Source organism: Misgurnus anguillicaudatus, chromosome 24 (genome assembly GCF_027580225.2).
Source record: "Misgurnus anguillicaudatus chromosome 24, ASM2758022v2, whole genome shotgun sequence".
In the NCBI taxonomy this organism is placed as follows: Eukaryota; Metazoa; Chordata; class Actinopteri; order Cypriniformes; family Cobitidae; genus Misgurnus; species Misgurnus anguillicaudatus.
Genome location: NC_073360.2, coordinates 14,151,090 through 14,170,052, shown reverse-complemented (window position 1 = coordinate 14,170,052; position 18,963 = coordinate 14,151,090). Strand labels below are relative to the sequence as shown.

Below are 18,963 nucleotides of genomic sequence, written 5' to 3'. Positions count from 1 at the left end.
ACTTTCACACGCTTGTAAAACGAAAGACGCGCAGATCAGCGGCGTTAGTTTTATCAATGAAAGGCTAAAAATAGGGCTGTCACCGTGTGTTTGTGCTAGAGGTCAGAAAAGATGAAAAACATTTATCTCAGTACTTCAGATTACATAAATGGGTGGAGAGACGTGTGGCTGTTTGAACACATTAAACCACATGCGTGTTTACACTAACAAGTGTTATGCATAACCATGCTATAATTAGCCAAAGAACGATAAAACTTCCATTTTACAACATAGACTGTATAGACATTACTCCAATATTGACTTTGGTCTTGTTGTTTTTCCTGTCGCGTTGTCGTTTTAAATCCTCTTTTTGCTTCCTTGGCGACTTGTTTTAATGTCCTCGAAAATAGGTCTTCAACAGGCTTTCAAATCTGCCTCAAATCAAAGCATTAGATCGCGGGATCATCACGGTGTGGAGCTGTTGTTGAATCCGAAGGATTCAGTTTACACAGGTCGCATATGCCGGCTGCATACGTCATCAAGCCTGGTTTATTTAAATTAACTGAGCATTACATTCGCAAGTCATAAGCATATTACATCCATTTACAATTACCTAAGAATAATTGTCAGCTTTGTAATTGTTAATATTCTGAAATAAGACTGTCTTGATGACGTATACCGCCTACACATGCAACCCCGGGAGGCCTCAGCTAGCGGCCAGCGTGAGTGTAGTCTGAAAGCGCGAAAGGCGGAGCTTGAATTTCAGGAATGTCCCTCGTCGGCGAATGCATTTCAAAGATGGAGGCACAACATGAATTTAGCCAGTCGAGCGACTCGACCGTATGTATTTTAAATAGCAGATTCTGAAGCAGAATACTTTGATTAGTGGTTGGAAGTAATTACACATGAATGAGCACATGCTTTTGAAAGAAAACATGGGGTTTTGCTAAGAATTAACTCAAAAAAGTACACAGTGTAGCTTTAAAAGGCACACCACGCACTCTATTTACAATTATTTATAGACCTCCCAAATACACCTCAGCATTTGTTGATGAATTCACAGAACTTTTATCAACAATTTCCTCTGAATTTGATTATTTTGGTATTGCTGGAGATTTCAATATTCATATAGACAATGCAGAAAACAATACTCCGATTGAACTGTTAAATGTTTTAAACACTTTTGATCTGACCCAGCACGTGCAAGGTCCTACACACAATGGACACACTCTTGTTCTGCTTATTAGCAAGGGTCTAAACATTTCATCCACTGTTAACAAGGATGAAGCGCTATCTGACCATTTCTGTGTTTACTTTGATTTATTGATCTGTCCTGCCACTGATGCTAGATCTGTCTATGTCAAAAAAAGGTTCATAAATGAAAACACCAGTGAGGTATTTATGAATGCTATATCAATGTTGCCAATATCATCTGACTCTGTTGATGTTCTCTTTGAAAACTTTAACATAAAAGTTAAGAATGCCATTGATGGTATAGTTCCAGTAAAGGTCAGGATGATCACTGGCAGACGTAAAGCACCCTGGAGAAACCCAACAGCAGTACAGCGCATGAAAAGAACATGCAGAAAAGCTGAACGTATGTGGCGGACAACAAAACTAGAAGTACATTATAGCATCTATAAGGACAGTCTTCGTGCTTTCAATGTAGAACTAGGCACAGCTAGACAGACCTTCTTCTCCAATATTATAAACAACAACACAGACAACACTCAAACTCTTTTTGCTACTGTAGAGAGACTAACAAACCCCCCAAATCATGCTGACAACAAATGCAATGAGTTTGCAACCTTTTTCTTTGAGAAGATCAGTAATATCAGAATGGCGATCAATACACGTTGATTATCACATTGTGGGGACCAATTGTCCCCATAAAGATAGGAATACCAGTGTTTTTGTGACCTTGTGGGGACATTTTGATAAAGAGCTGAAATCAACTTAACCATTTATTCTGAGCTGTCTTTCCATGGCTTTCCATCCACTTAACACAATGCAGGTGTTTTTAGTAATAAAATTAGAAAAATTGTCATTGGGAGAAACTTAAACAATACTTAAACAATGCCAATGTCATATGCCAAACCTGAATAAACTGCATAAAATAAACGATAAAAAATAAATTCGTGATGTGCCATCAGTTGTGGTCTTGACCGGTTTTGAAACAAAATTCCGAGTCCTCTTTGTCTGAGACCAAGACGAGACCGAGTAAAAAAGCGGTCGATTCCAAGATGAGACCAAGACCTTTAAAAAGAACTACAACACTAATGAACCCTATTTGCAAAACATTACAGACAGTGATTTGCAAAACACTAAACACAGTTGTATACATCAGACACAGACGTATATGAGGATGTCACTGACAGTCAAATGACCACACCTATGAGCCAATCTATTAATCACAGCCATCAGGTACACAAACACATGATTGCTTAATTGTGGACACACCAATCAGGTTTAAGCACTATAAAAATGCAGCAGGTAGGTTCACCTGCCTTCAACCAAAATGGAAAGAGTCAAAAGAAGAGTGAAGGTGAGCGGAGTACAACGAGGAAGAGAAGAAGGTAGAGTAAGAGACAGAGGAAGACCTGAAGCAGGAGCTGAGAACCACTTTTAGTGCTATATAGCACTGTTTGTTTTTAGAGTGTGTGTAGTGTTTGGTGAACATAGTTGCACTTTCTCTGTGTACTTCATTTACAGGACTTTAGACTTGCTAAACGTGTTTTAGGTTAGCAACAGCAGTGTGTAACTGGTTCAAAAAAACTAAAGTCATATGAAATGTGTGTGTTTCGTATGGTAACAAAATATTGTTTTTATAAAGTTGTCTATAGTTTTGACAAAAGTGTTCCATTTTGCAAATGATTTTGCAAAAGTGTTGTGCTACTTTGGTGTGTTAATTGTGTGTAGTGTTTTAACAAACTGGGCCTTGTTTTCAAAATTGTGCTTAACCAATCGTAAAAAAAAAAAAAATTTAAGTGGTGCAACACAACTCGAATTAAAATTAAACTGACATCAACAAACCATAGATTAGCTCTAAACTTTGCTTAATTTAATCCTTGTTGGTGCAACCCACCCTTTAAGTACAAAGGTAAAGCCTCAGTGACAGATAGGGCCAATTTTGTAACATTTTTTTCCTGACGATGTACAGTAAAAGTCATACCTCGGCAGTTCCTGGAATTTTTAGTGTGATTGTCTTCGCTGTTGTATCTGAAATCATATCACTCAAACTGTAGATGTACCCACTTGGCGACTGTATGTAAGCAGTGGATAAACTACTTTCAAATATGATTAAAAAGCTGGTTTTGTTACCAACAGTCGGATCCACTGATACAGTTCCATTAAACCAGCCAGCTGTTCTTATTCCAGCACTCTCAAGCTGCAACCAAGAAAGAAAATGAGAGCATTAACACACATAATATAAGACTGGATTCACACTGATGCCTGATTTCAATTTTGTGCCCCATGAAAAAAAATCACTTGAAAGTCACTTGAAATATGTAGTGTAAACGTGGGCTTAAACATTGTTTGGAAAACTAATCTCGTTCGAAAAGTGCTTGAGTTTCAGCATGTCCCCCACAACGTCTGATATTCTATATACCGATTTTGACGGGATTAAAGTTCACAGGCTGTGCTGGACTTTAAACTGTGGTTTAAAGAAGGACTTTTATTTTGATATTTGTTTTACTTTTCCATAGTTTTCCTATTGTTTCCTGGTTTAAGAGGAAGTAGGCCATATTACTTTAGTGCTTTAGTTGTACAAGGTACTCCATGTGGTTGCAGTCATCCAGCTTCATCATGCAGCCTTGGCAAGGTTTTAGACGAGCACTGACAAATTGTATCCCCCATGTTGACACGAATGACACCAGACTCCGCCAGTCGGAGATCACCAAAGATGCTATTAAAGAGGTGTGTGAAATTGCAAAAACAATGTCAGACAATGTAACAGGCTCTGGTCCTCTCCCCGCCTACTTAGTAGATTAGTGTTACTTCATGGCTGGATTTCAAAGTGGTGCCCACAGCATAACATAGGGTTGTTAGACAATTGGAAGCATTTCCATGGGAGACCTGACCTGCTAAAGAGAAATGGCCTCCGTCCGTCCCGGGAAGGAAGTGCTATATTCTCTAGAAATCTGACCAATAGTCTTACTTGTGATATTGTCTGACTATCTAGGGCCCAGGTCAGGAAACAGACAGATCGGCTTACCCGTCCATCTGTTAGCTGCCTTGACATGTCAAGATCACATATATCCCAGCACATAGAGTTTATCTTACCAGAGTATTAACACATTTCGACTTTGTCTGTTCCTCGAACAAACAAATACAGAGCACCGTTTACCTCCTTTTGTACAAATCTTATTAATATAAAATTTGAAAACAATACATTAACAGATAAAACTCAAATGTTAAAATTCGGCCGCCTTAATATTAGATCGCTTACCAATAAAGAACCTATTATCAATGAAATATTACAGACCAAAACTTAGATGTGCTCTGCTTAACAGAAACCTGGCTTAAAGCAGATGATTACATTAGTTTAAATGAATCCACCCCACAAGACTATTATTATAAGCACGACGTCGCTTAAAGGGGAAAGAGGGTGGTGTAGCTGCAATCTACAATAAATTATTCAAAGTAAACCATAAATCTGAGCTAAAATTTAATTCATTTGAAAGAATGTTGTGGAACTAACCGATCGTAATAACAAAAAGCTTTCATTCATCTTAGCCACTATCTACAGACCTCCAGGTCACCACACAGACTTTGTTAAAGAAATAGCAGATTTCCTGTCTGAGCTAGTAGTCACTGTAGATAAAGCTCTTATCGTTGTGGACTTTAATATCCACGTTGATACCACAAAAGATGCATTACGACTAGCGTTTATAGATGTTCTAAATGCTCTCGGTATTAAACAAAATGTGTCAGGGCCCACGCATACCCGTAAACACACATTAGACTTAATTCTGTTACTTGGGCTCAATATTAATGACATCAAAATATCACCTCAGAGCGATGCTGTTTCAGACCACAGCATTGTCTCGTACACCATACTCTTAAATAGGATCACACAGTCCACAACATGCTACCGATTAGCCAGAACAATAATTTCCACCACTAAAGATAGCTTTATTAGCACTCTTCCGGACCTGTCCCAGATGAAACATGCATCAGATAACGAAAGAAACGAAGAAAACGAAACTCTCCACAGCAGTCCCAGACGTAGTACTGAAGCGAAATGAAAATTAAGCGGAAGCACGTAGGAGGGTGGAGCCAGGCTAGGAAGCCGTTGCTCCCATTCGGAAAAAGATAATTAAAGAAAAAACGCCAGCTCCATGGTATGACCATCATACTGCAGCCCTTAAAAAGGTAGCTAGAAAAATGGAACAACATTATTGAAGCACAAAGATAAAGGTATGGTGTGCAGCATGGAAAGAAAATGTTCAACACTACAGACAGGCTATAAAAACTGCCAGATCTACCTATCTCAGCAACTTCATTAAAGAAAATCATAATAACCCGCGTTTCCTCTTTAGTACAGTTGCGAAACTGACCAGAAACAAAGAACAAATAGAAACCGATACTAAATTTCAACACAGTAGTAAAGCCTTCATGAACTTCTTTACTAACAAAATTACGGTTATTAGTGAAAACATTGTAGCTAGGCAAGGAGCCACCACTCTACCCAGTAGTACATTTAATACTAGATTACCATACAAACATCTTGAGTCATTTAAGGCTACTACAATAGAGGAGCTCTCTAAATTAGTAACTTCATACAAATCATTGTCCTGTATATTAAACCATTCCCACAAAATTACTAAAAGAGGTATTCCCTGTGGTGTCAGACCCAGTATTAAATATTTTTAACTCATCACTAAAACTATTGCATGTTCCAACAGCCTTCAAACTAGCAGTTATTAGACTGCTCATTAAAAAAACCACACCTTGACCAGGGAGATCTTAATAACTCAAATCTCTCTTTTCTTTCCAAAATATTATAAAAGGTAGTGGCAAGTCAGCTATGTTCATTCTTAGTGAATAATAGTACGTATGAAAAGTTCCAATCAGAATTCAGGCCCCACCATAGCACAGAGACAGCACTGCTTAAAGTTACAAATGACCTTCTTTTAACATCCGATCGTGGTGAAATCTCAATCCTTATATTACTAGACCTTAGTGCAGCCTTTGACACAATAGATCACACAATCTTACTCAATAGACTAGAAAACTATGTTGGCATCAGTGGTCAGGCGCTAGCATGGTTTAGATCATATCTAACCAATCGTTATCATTTTGTTTTGTAAATGAGGCAGGGACATTAGGTAGAATGAGGCAGGGACATAGGGTCCACAAGGTCCGCCATCAGATTAATGGACCACATGATGCTCCCTTTGCCCAAAAATTTGATCTTGGATGGGTTGATGTTGGAGACGTGTGTATTGGAGGTGCTCATTGACCTGCTCATGTAGAAGTTTTTAATTCCTCTATACTTAAGAGTGGTCGCCCCAGTTTCTTTTGGCCATGTGAAAGTCAGTTACTTGTAAAAGAGCAGTATGGCACCAAACTTCAGTTTCAAGATTATCTTGCATCAAAAGTTGTAAGTGCTTCAGCAACATGTTCAAGTGAAAAGCTAGACCAATTAATTTTTGCTCGTACATCCACCGATCACAAGCTTGCACTATCAGTGGATAATGACAGGTCCCTTCGCATAATGGACAAATCGTTATATCAAGATGAATCCAATGGCTGGGTGACTCCTAGAAGAAGGCTTCCAAATAACAACGAGTACAGTGGCCGCTCATGACTGCTGTTCCAAGGGCACAAATTCAAAATATGTGTTCAGAGTGTTATGTGTGTTGCTTGTGTTTTGTCAAAATAAGTGCCTGCTGCACACGCAGGCGTGTATTTGTATGTGGGTGAAGCCTCTGCAGGCCAGCAGAGGAAGCCATGATGGCTCTCATTACCTCATCAGAATAAGGCATTTTTTGCCTTATATATATGACGCTTCCTGTTTCTCTGATTTCGCCATACATTAGTCGCCTCGCCATGGTGTAGCGTTCAACATATCAAAAATCCCTTAGAAATTTAGCAAGTACAATGTCTCAACATTATGTTCACCACATTTGGTGTCAATTGCATGAATTCCCTAGGAGGAGTATTTAAAAGTTCACCGCATGCACTTTTGAAAACAATCCAGAATGCCCGACCTCCTGTTGGGTGGAGCTAATAGGTTTCAGTGCGAAAGTTGTTCGGCTCAATGAGATCTATATACATATTAACTCTTGTACATGTGCGTACATGTTGCCCGCTCTGTGCACCAATGTTTGTTTTTGCATTACAGAGGGTGCTACAGAGCCCTCCTGCCACGGCCGTGTTCCAGCCTTTGCCCGGTCCTAATGACCAATGACTCTGGTGTCTGTGCCAAATTTCAAGAGTTTGCAAGCATGTTAAGGCACCCAAAGTCCCCAAAAGTGTTAAAAAATATATAAAAATAGCTGCAAGCAGTGATGGCGGGCTCTCGCACGTCTTTTTATTGCTATACGGTGCCTCCCAGAAAACAATGCACGGTGCATCAAGTGAGTAAATATCGGTGGACTATTTTATGTCGCTACTGACCCATTTGGCGACTGCAGGTAAAAGTAACCCCTAACATTTTAGATGAACGGGCCACTAGTGAGCCACTCAATAGACACCCCTGTGATGTGTGTGGCAAATTTCAAGTTAATCAAGAGCCTTAAATATGCCTGAAATAAAAGCAAACACTGACGCGATGCCATGGCAACAGCGTTCAAAATATCAAAAATCCGTCCAAGTCCAATGTCTCTGCATTATGTTCACTAAGTCTGGTGACAATCGCATGAATCCCATAGAAGGAGTATTTAAAAGTTGACAGCATGCAACTGTTAGCCTGAAATATGCCTGAAAATAAATATAAAGTTTGACGCAGCATTCGAGATAGCAGAAATCCGTTCGCAACTTAACAAGTGCAAATTCTCAATATCATGTTCACCACGTTTGGTGTGAATTGCATAAATTCCCTAGGAGGAGTATTTAAAAGTTCACCACATGCACTTTAAAAATATAAAAAATTGCCAACTTCCTGATGGGCGGAGCTAATAGGTTTTAAGCGAAAGTTGTTCGGGCCAATGAGATCTAAATGTGTACCAACTTTTGTACATGTGCGTATATGTTTGCATGATCTATGAACAAATATTTGTTTTTGCATTACAGGGGCGCTACTGAGCCCCCCTGCCACATCGGTGTTCCAGCCTTTGCCCGAGCCTAATGTCACACAACTCTGATGTCTGTACCAAATCAAAAGTTTTCGAGCATATTAAGGGACACAAAGTTATAAATTCTTAGAAAAACAATAGGACTTAACACCTTTCGGTGCTCGGGTCCTAAATATGTAAAAAATTTAAACCGCATTAGTGCCCTCTTATGGAACGCACAGTGCATACAGCCGTACGGCTGCAGGCGGCACTGTTGTAAACGACCCCTTAGTGACACACTCGAGATAATGAAATGGGTAATGAAGAATGTTTTACCAAACCTGAACTGGTTCTTTTGTGTAGTCTCCAGTTGGTATTGTAAGTGAAGCAAATGCATCCACTAACATATTGGAGGTTAAATCATCAGTGGCTATGATAAATTTCCCTCCTATTTTCAACATGAAACATATAGCAGAAATTAGCATTGGATAAACTCACACTAACATAAACTAACACTTACAGGATATGTTTTATACTTATTAATGTTGATGAACAACACCTATGACTACTATATGCTTGAGTGAACTTCAAATGTTTGTGCTGTGTCACTTACCAGTCTTGTCTGCCATGTGCTTCAGAGCTTGGGCAGCAGCTGTACCCAAAGCTATCGTGTGTATAATGGCACCACTTTGTATTGCACCTTGAACACAAGTATTGAGGTCATCTGACACCTCACCATCAGTGAGAAATATAATTTCATCTCCTAATACATCCAAATTGTCCGCTTTAAGTACCTGATGGTTTGAAAAAAGAAATGCAGAGCACTGACATTGAACATTTATACTTTACACATCACCAACAATACAAAATGTATATGAATACAACTAACAGGGCACCTCTAAGCCTTTAAAGAGGCCTTTACAGATGTTTGTTGATCCACCTGCTCCGGTTGGCAATGATTTGATCAGCTCCTTTCTTGTGGCCTCATTGTCAATGCGAGTCAATTTTTTAAGAATGTAAGCTTCACTGCTAAAGGTTACGATTCCCACATAGGCTTGATCTTCGATGATGTACTGCAGGAAATGTGTGGCGGCTTGCCACTGTCGAAGAATCCTAGAGCCCTTGAAAATGAATTCAAATTAAATGTGTCAATCAAATTTAATGTTTGGGTTTCAAAGCAGTTTGTCAATTTGATTCTGGTTCATTAATATACAATGCATAAAACAGGAGCGGTCCTAGACCCTTTTTAGGGGGGCTCCAGCCACCTTGTCTGTCATCTTTGCCCCCCTAAAATTAGTCTTTATATTTCTACCAAACTATCAAATATATTTTTCTGAAGTTTTATTTATTTGTATAAACAATTTATTTGAAGATAATAATTAAAATAACGCAAAATGCAAGACATTTAGATGAAAAAGAATGACAAGTTTTGGAAGCATTTGATTAGCTTTGCTGTTCTGTGCATGTGTCGTAACTGCCAGTGGAGTAAAGTCAGAGTGGAGGAAAGCGCGAGCGCCTGTGCTACAGGTCACCCAGAGGCAGCTGCAAACTTAAAATCATTGTTTCATAAAATATCCAGTGTGGAAACTCAGAAGGTATTTTCGCTAATGTTTTAATTTGTATTCTAGCCTGTATGAGTGCAGGCATGTCTGCAAAATATCTAAGAATATTTGGCGTCTTAAATGAGCTAATATTAGTTGTCCCCTGTTTATAATTCAAAATTGCTTTGCAAACTGAAGCCGTGGCGTTTTTAGTTTACCGTCATTACACATTTTGCAATACAAGGTCTATATTTTTGCCTTTTTCTGGTTAACAGTAATACTAGCTGTGAATAATATTATGCTAAGTTTTCAAATGTCCAATTGAAAAATTTGTCATTTTGAGTTTAACCCACGATCCACTGCCATCCCACATAGGCTACGCACGGACACACACACACACACAAACAAACAAACAAACAAACAAACAAACAAGCACACCTGGCATCCCTACTGAAAAATCCAGCTAAGACCAGCATAAACTGGTGAGCTGGTTTTAGCTGGTCTCCAGCTTGGTTTTAGCTGGTTTTGCTGTTGTATGAAGCTGGTCCAGCTGTGTTTTGGTCACTTTTTAAGCTGGTCTAGCTGGACTTAGCTGGTCAGACTGGAACACCAGCTGGCCCACCAGCATGACCAGTTTGTCAGCTGGGAGGACCAGCATAAACCACCTTAATCCAGCTAAAACCAGCTACCATCCCATGCCGGTCTCAGCTGGACCCCCCAGCAGGGATGTAACAAACCCAATGCACTCACACATTTTGTATATGAAACACACAAATAAGATAGACTACAAGCATGCATGATACATCTGGAAAGTAAAACTGACTTATAATGTATAATGAAAAGTACAGTCTGACTCGTATAAATTTAAATTCTCATATAAATTGTTAGTAGGGGTGCGCGGGGCAAAAACTAACACAGGGTTAGTTGTAACATGGACCGTTTACATTGTTGCACATGCTTGAGCGATTTTTTTCCACTATTTATCTTCACGCTGCCAGAACACCGGCACCTGCAAATTTTTGGAAAAGTTTTATGATTTTCCAAAGAGTTATTGAAGAAAGAGTGTTTTCGTGTCATGTAAGTAAAGTTTTCCTCATATTTTTTGGGGGTTTCTGAGTTGGGTGTGTAAGTTACCAAAACCAAAGTTATGTTTTTTGCAGCGATTTTTTCTTTTGCACTGACACCTACACCCTCTGTGCCTACTGCTGTGCTGTTTCCTGAGCCCTCTGCACTCAATCCTGTATTTAGCCCAGTTACGATCAGGCCCTTCCCAAAGGCAGGGCAAAGGAAGAGTGTTGTCAAGGGAAGGAACAAAAACAATTAGCACTATTCTCACAGACACATCAAACAAACTGGCAATAGAAAAAGAAGAGGAGAAAAGAAAGGCAAAAAATACAAGCAAACTGTTTGATAAATGTCTTTTTTGCTCATTTTTTGTTTGTTAAATGTTGTGTGGCTCGTTAAGTTGTTTTAAATAGGCCACAATAGGCTACTAACAATTAAAGGAAATGTGCCTGTCTTATAAATAAAAATAAATTATAATAAAATGAATGGCTAAACTCTGACTTTGATTCTCATTGCCTCAGAATTCGATTTTGAGACTGTAGTCTGGTTTAAACAGACTGTTATTTTTGTCATAATTATGCTGCTTTTTCTCACATATTTAGACATTTGTATCCATTTATAATTGAACTATGATTAGATAAGGGATGAATAATGTAGATACATGTCTATTATAGACAGATATATAAACAATATCCACTTCAAGTATATAGACAAAATAATATTGAAATATTTTGCCTGCAAACTTAATTTTTAGCAAGTGTTACACTAACCCCCTGCCTGTTACAATTAACCTCACCTATGGGGTAAGTTGTAACGTTTGCACTTCTGTTATGTTTGGTGTTATTGTCCAGTAATGGTAAGTACTACAAAAAAAACTTTAAATGTTAATTTGTAGCAGAGAGGTGTGTGTTGCTTGTGTAAAAATATAAATAATCTGACGGAAATATTTTTTGAATGATTCGGGTCTCCACTGCTTTTCTGGTTCTCTCCTCCTCCACCGAAGCATGCACATCCTCCTGCACCAGCCTCTCCCGCTCCCTCCCGCTGGCCAAGTCGTACCGGGTTGCTGTTAGGCTTCCATGTCCGTCTCTGCCTTGCGCTACTGTCCCAAGGATGGCCTTGTGCTTCAGCCGAGTTTCAGCTTGTTGGACTGCCTCTGCTGCCCTCCACTTCCTCCTTGTCCTGACGACAATCCCTGCCCCAGACACTTTCGCATCTCTGGATCCAGAGTACTGCAGATGTTCCCTTGCCCGTGTCACAATGAACTCCTCCCTGACTGAGCTTAAAGGAAGTCTAAGCTTGTTGGTGTTCCCATACAGAGCGATGTTGCTTAGGCTGCGTGGCAGTCCCGGCCATCTGCGTAGATAGCTGCTCACCTTTCGCTCTAAACCAGGGGTTCTCAAAGTCCGGACTCCGGTCCGGATCCGGACCCGATGGGAACTTGATCCGGACCCGCGTCCACTTCATATTACAAGTGCATTAATTTCTATGTGATTGATTAAATGTGTGCATTTGCTACTTAACAAATGCATATTAAACTTGTAAACCATTCGTTTAGGTTTTTTTTTCTTTTTAGATTTAAGAGTATTCCTGGTCCGAAAATAAAACAAATTATTAAAAAATTTCCTGTGTGACGCTGTAGCCATCACACCCAGATATTATGAACAGCTACTTCATGTACTACGGCTTTTGATCACTAAGTCCTTATCAATCTGGAATCACTGTTGGTTTGAGTTGTTTAAAACATGCATTTGAAAAAGCAACACTCGTCAAACATATTCTTTATTATCATGAAAATACCTGAAAATGTTTGAAGAACAGCAATATAAATATATCCTTAGGACATTTCCTGGAGCTGCGTGTGTCTGGTTCTTCGTCTGCAGCGCATATTAAGTTTCTACCCGTGAGCGCCCCCTGGCTTTTCACTGTAATTCATTGAGAAGCATAGCAAGAATCATAAGCCAATTTATAGGCGGTTGAAGCTCATGCGTGCCCATACCATGAGCCTCTACAACCCTCTGAGAATCCATCTTGCTCCTGGCACCGCTGGTACTCTCCTCTTTTGGAATGTGCACTCCCTCAGCATACCTCCATGGCTGGGCAATCCTCCCTCTTCTCCAGATTACCTTCAGGGCCTTCCAGAGTCTGTGTAGAAGCTTTGGGCCGTTCTTATATACCTTGTAAGGCACTCCGCTTGAGCCTGGTGCTGAGCTTGACCTTGCTCTCCTCACCACTTCCTCCACTTAACTCTGGCAGGGCTCCTTCAGGTTGAACTCTACTGTGGGCTAGGGTGGTGTCAGCAGTGCATTGCATGGCCCTAGTGGTTGTTCTCTGTTCGGGTCAGAGTAGGTGGCCTTGAGGTGGTTGTTGATCGTGCCCTTGGGGCAGGTGAGTTGGCCAGTCCTCTTTTGGCCAAGGAGCTGCTTGGTCAACTTGCTGCCCTCTTCTTTGCTCTCTCTTTCCGCCTCCTCTTGTGGTACTCTGCCCTACAAAGGGTCAAAAGTTGTTTCCTCAGGATTACTCTCAGATCTGCTTGGCCAGCTCCCTCTACTTCCCCTGCTGCCTTGTACTGCCTCTTTAGTAGCTTGAGTTCTTCCCTGAGACATTTGATCTTCCTAACTCTGTGGCTTGGAGTGTATGCCGATGGAGTGGGTTTGGGTGTCACAGATCCAAATCGCTCAGCTGCAATGTTCACTATGAGAGTGGTCATCGTTAACAGTCGATGGCCCACATCCCCCTTGGCTGTCACTTCCAGGATCTGTTTCATGTCTTCATCGAACTGGTGCCACTCAGCTCTCTTTGAGGATTGGGTCCACTGTATTTAATATTTCAGGAAATTAATAATGTCTCATAAAAATGAATTAAATATAATATCTCTGTCATTATAAATAGAGTAGACAACTTGGTGAATATTTTTGGCTTTAATTTACTAACGCGAATGAACAATCCCTCTCATAGCACTATAACCCGTTATCATAACACCCATGCAACCCACAGGGAATCACATCTTCTGAGTACACATAAAACTATTATCTCTACTATATTTAGGTTTAATGGTAAGTTATAATGCATTATGGCATATATGACAACACACATGTACACATGTACAAGTCCTCGTGATGAAACCTGCTTGGCGCACCTGCTGTCTCATATGCAAGGATCTGATAAAGCAATATCACAATGTATTACAATTTATTGTTTAGTAGTCCTTAAAATATGTTGGTGGGACACAAAAGAAAGTCTGCTGTCCATAACATCTAAACGGGAACAAACGTGCACATGCAGAGCTGTGATCTTTCAGGCTTTGACGGTTACATAATAAAGTCAAAATGTTCATTGGCGTATATAAATATGTAAAGGTCAGGGACGGATTGGCAGTCTGTGCGTTCTGGAAAAGATCACTTATATGCTGCTACGTGTAAAAAAAAACGAGCAAGAAGAGTCAGCCTACTAGCCGTGATTGGTCCACGGATTCCCGGAATTCGCGAGTCTGAGCATCCACAGCCTGGTCATGATGAGGGACAGACAGAGTTAACTTCACATCAGCAAGAGGTCCTGTAAGTGCCAGTAGTAGCTGGACACGTGCCAATTGCCAATTATAATAAAATATACACGATATAAAAATAAATAAAACTTGCATGAAAATTAACGTAATGCGCAACTACTGTTAAGCCGAAAGTATACTAGGGACGTCCGCATATGCGCGCCGTCCGCATGACGTCATTTTCGTCATGAGGGTCCGCGTGCAGCCCAAAATTTGAGACCGCGCGTACAGTCCGCGTTACAACAGTGCATCCACATGAAAATATTTAGACAGGACACTCCACTACAAACAATTATAAAAAGAAAATAGACAGCATTTGCACGCACACTATCGTTTTTCTTCTTTAACTTTTACTTCTTCCAAGAACAGAAAGCTGTGGAGCATGTTTGTTTGATTACTGACTTTGTTGTCTTGTTGTTTGTTCTAAACTGTGTTTGCAATGGTGGATCAGTTACTTTTCTTCACCTATCCTAATGTTTTAATGTACTGTAAACGTCTCCAAATCAGTGCTGCCCTGAGAGCCTGTTAGACTAATAATTTGAATAAGAAATCATTTGTATTGCGTATAGTGTCGAACGCGGCCATCCGCGTGTAGCCGCGGGGACTATACTCGGAAAGCTGCGCGGACGCGTGCGCGCGCGAGCCGGACGCGGATGCGGAAAAAAGTATACCCGGGCCTTTAGAGACATGTGTGTGTGTGTGTGTGTGTGTGTGTGTGTGTGTGTGTGTGATTTTAGTTAGATGACAGTTGTAGGTTACAGTTTGACAAGAGTTTACAGTTTGACAAAATGTACAATGTTTTGTTTTATTGCGACTGTACACAAATATAAGCAAACACTTTGCAGTTTGAATGATGTCCCATATGAACAAAATGACGGAGTACGTATTGTTTTTAAGTTTCCACTGTTAAATCGCGCCTCTCTCTCTCTCTCTCTCTCTCTCTCTCTCTCTCTCTCTCTCACACACACACACACACACCAAAGCAAAAAAAAATTCCAACCCCATTTAAAACAGTCTGTGGGTGGTCATTCATCGTATTGCATTGGTTTTCATTTCTATCATTGACTTTATTGTATAGGCCTATGAGAGGTTGTAGTGAGCTCACATTTTTTGCTACAATGAAAACTATTGAATTAAACAGGAAAATATCAGGCATGCATTGCTACCACTCGCAAATGTGCTAATATACAAGAAAGGGGGCTAAATAAATGACCAAATTTTAGTTTAAACAAAAAATCCTAGCTTGCACTTTCTGTCTGTCTTCCATCAGAGTGCAGTTTTTCCTTGTCTTTCATATTTGTATTCAGTATTGTGGAATTGGCAAAGACCTGGTGGCTGTTTGTTAAAGCTTTACAGACAAAATTAATTCATTATTTCACAGCCTTATTATACATCATAGTGTAATATGACATTGACAAAATATTAAATAACCTCGTCTGATAGTCTGACAGTATTGTGGCATAGTATCAGGACATCCTTGTGTCTGTTGCGCACGGCTAGGGGCGAATGGCCGGATGATGGGCCTATTTGGGAGAAAGTCCAGGGCTGTTTTTTAGCCCCAGTCCGTCCCTGGTAAAGGTTATGTGTAAAGTGCAAAGTTTAGGAAAAAAAGTGTTTTAGGACGTATAAATCCATTACTGTAAGCTTGACAGTATGGGCCCTATCTTGCACCCAGCGCAATTGACTTTGTCAGTGACGCATGTATCATTTCGTATTTTGCACTGGCGCACAGCGGGTTTTTCCCTCCACAGACGGACGTCGGCAAACTAGGGAATGAACTTGCGCTCCCTGGGCGGTTCAGCGCAAAAAAGGAGGCGTGCTCCGGCGCAAAACATCTCTTATGCTATTTTGCAGTTTCAAAAAACAATTGCGCTACTAACAAAAAAAAAACTAGTCTAAAGTCAGTGGCGTGTTGCGCGTGGTTCATTATGCTATTTTAAGGGCGCATGCTTGACCATAATGTATAGCATGCACAACGCGCATTGCTTATCTAATCTGCAACAGATGCAACAGTTATTTTTGCAAATCATAAATTGTTACAATAAAAAATATAAGATAAGGGAAATCATTAAATCATAAATTGTTACAATAAAAAATATTAATACATGAGATAAGGGAAATCATTGTGGTGAGAGCATTGTGGTGATAGTTTTTATTTATTTTGTGTGGCAGCGTTAAACAATTACCATGCAAATAACGATTAAAATATTTTCATAAGTTTGTTGTGTGGCTGTATTACGTTTATTTTATATAAATAATAATTAAAATGTTTTCATAAGAAACCTTAATGTATATGAACTTGTGTCCGATTTCAAAGCCCCCAAACCCTTTCAGCGGTGAGGGTGGACGCAGCGATGTCCTCCTGTGTGCCCGATTTATGCTGGCAAGCTTGAGATCCCCCCGTCCCCTGACATCATTGTAGTGCTTGGCGCAGCTGATGAGACAATTGCGTCTATTTCCTCTCACACCTGTTTGATCGACTCTGATTTGGGCGGGTTTCTCCTATCCCCATACAAAACAACTTCTCTGTCTTTGACTGCTCTTACAAGAACGTGGGTCTCCTCGGCTGTGAACCGCTCCTGGTGTGCCTGGTAAATCCGTCATAATAATAGTAACCTGCCATGGAACTTGCGCCCTTGCGTTTAAAGGGAATGTTGGATAGCGTTCTGATTGGTTTATTTGAGGTTACACCCAAACCACACCTATGAATAATGAACCTACTTCAGACCAACCCCTTATTGATTTGCGCCCGGCGCAAGACTTATTTCTCCCGCCGGGAAAATAGCAACGGCGCCCAAGATCCGCCCACAAAGTCACTTGCGTTTTGCGCTTCACACGTGCGTTTCAGATCGTTAAAATGGGCCCTATGTGTTAATCAAAAAACAATATGCTACTTAACGTTATATTTATTTATTTAACATTCAATTAATTTTGTTTCTCTGGTCTTATATTATTATCACTTACTGTTTACTTGATTATTAAATTACTTGAGAACTTTTTTACTATTCATTTAATATTAGGCAAGAATTTAAGTTATTCTTGGTCACTTCTGATTGAAGGCAATTCTTTATTCCACCGATTTAATTGTAGTTCGGGGTTCCTCTGACGACTGTTGTTACAGCCAACATTGCAACATATCCCGGTCATATTGTAATCTTGTTATGAACCTCCTGGGAGTGTTTAATTGCTCTTTATCTGGTAGTTGTGGCTGCTGTGACCATAGAGTAAAGCAGAGCACACAGCTGTGACCGGACACAAAAATGGCGGCGACGACCCACAGTGACGTCACGTGGTCCTGATGAATTGTAGGACTGACTCCTTGAAAAAAACTCCTAGGAGAAAAACCCATGGGGAAAGAAAACCAAGACATGGCTGATCCTATAAAAGATTTGCAATAATTTAAAATAAAAGTTACATACTTTCATGCTTCCTGAGACATCAAGGATGAGACAAACGACACGCTTCATTCTCTGTACAACAGTGAAAGATGGTGCTGGTGGAGGAGATTGCAGCGGTTGTAGAGATTGAAGGGCAGCACTGTCCACAGAATCCTCAAATATTACTGTCCATGTAGCTCTGTTACCACATTTCTCATTTTGTAGGTTCTGGGCTGCGGCATTGTGCTCATCTTCTCTGCAAAATGCATTTTCCTGAAAAATATGGTCATATTTCCGGCTTCAGTGCACTGTAAAAAATTTGCTGTAATTATGCAGCTGGTTGCTAGTAACTTACTGTAGGAGATAAAGACTAAACATTTTGTAAATAATTAACTTTGAACAAACTGTTACCAGTAAATAACATAAATGTAAAATCTACAGTAAGTTACTGGCAGCTAGTTACCAGTAATACTGTAATTCTACAGAAATTTTTTACAGTGTGCACATAAAAACTTATATTTGGCATTTTCCAAAAGTTTATCATTACACTGTAATAAAAATTGATGTAGTTAAGCAGCTGTTTGCCAGTAACTCATTGTAGATTTAAAGTTATATTATTTACTGGCAACGGTTTGTTCAATGTTAAATGAACATTAAACATCTTTGTTTTTACAAAATAATAAAATAACAGCAATAATAAGCCAGTGAATAGCATAAATTTAAATCTACAGTAAGTTACTAGTAAACAACTGCCAGTAATACTGTACACTGTGTGCTGCCTTATTTCTATTTTATCATTTCAGACTTTCAAGCCTTTATCGAAATCATTTAGTCAAGATAAATAATAGTAAGTTGAAATGACGTTTAGTTGATTAAACAAAAAAAATGAAGGCAGCAAATAATGTTTTACACAGTTAGTTCTACTGAATTTTTTAACAGTGTACACAGTATGATATCATAGCAATTTAAGTGAAACCTTCAGGTAAAATCTTCATGTATGTGACCCAGAAAATGTTATAAACGTCTTGACTGGGACTCATATTTGTTGTCAAATCATGCATTAATCCACACTCTGTAAATAAATTATTGAGCCTTTTGTGTTTTCATTTTTGTTTGGACTACTATACCCACCTCTGAATGCTGGCCTGCGATGTGTTTGCTACATCTATAAATAAACAAAAAGACAATGCTGGTTATACTTCATAAACAGCAGCAACAATAACAATATTTATATT

General features: G+C 39.6%; 1 protein-coding gene across 1 annotated transcript in view; it reads right to left on the bottom strand.

The window, feature by feature from the left end:
* The window catches only part of LOC141361441 (calcium-activated chloride channel regulator 3A-1-like), a 31,202-nt gene that overhangs the window by 8,304 nt on the left and 3,935 nt on the right, over window positions 1-18,963 (bottom strand). Inside the window, exons 5-10 of the mRNA XM_073862727.1 lie at window positions 18,860-18,893; window positions 17,771-18,001; window positions 9,098-9,322; window positions 8,815-8,995; window positions 8,543-8,649; window positions 3,152-3,367 (exon numbers count right to left, since the gene is read on the bottom strand). Of these exons, the coding sequence (XP_073718828.1) occupies window positions 3,152-3,367; window positions 8,543-8,649; window positions 8,815-8,995; window positions 9,098-9,322; window positions 17,771-18,001; window positions 18,860-18,893 (994 nt within the window). The remainder of the gene's footprint in view (window positions 1-3,151; window positions 3,368-8,542; window positions 8,650-8,814; window positions 8,996-9,097; window positions 9,323-17,770; window positions 18,002-18,859; window positions 18,894-18,963) is intronic.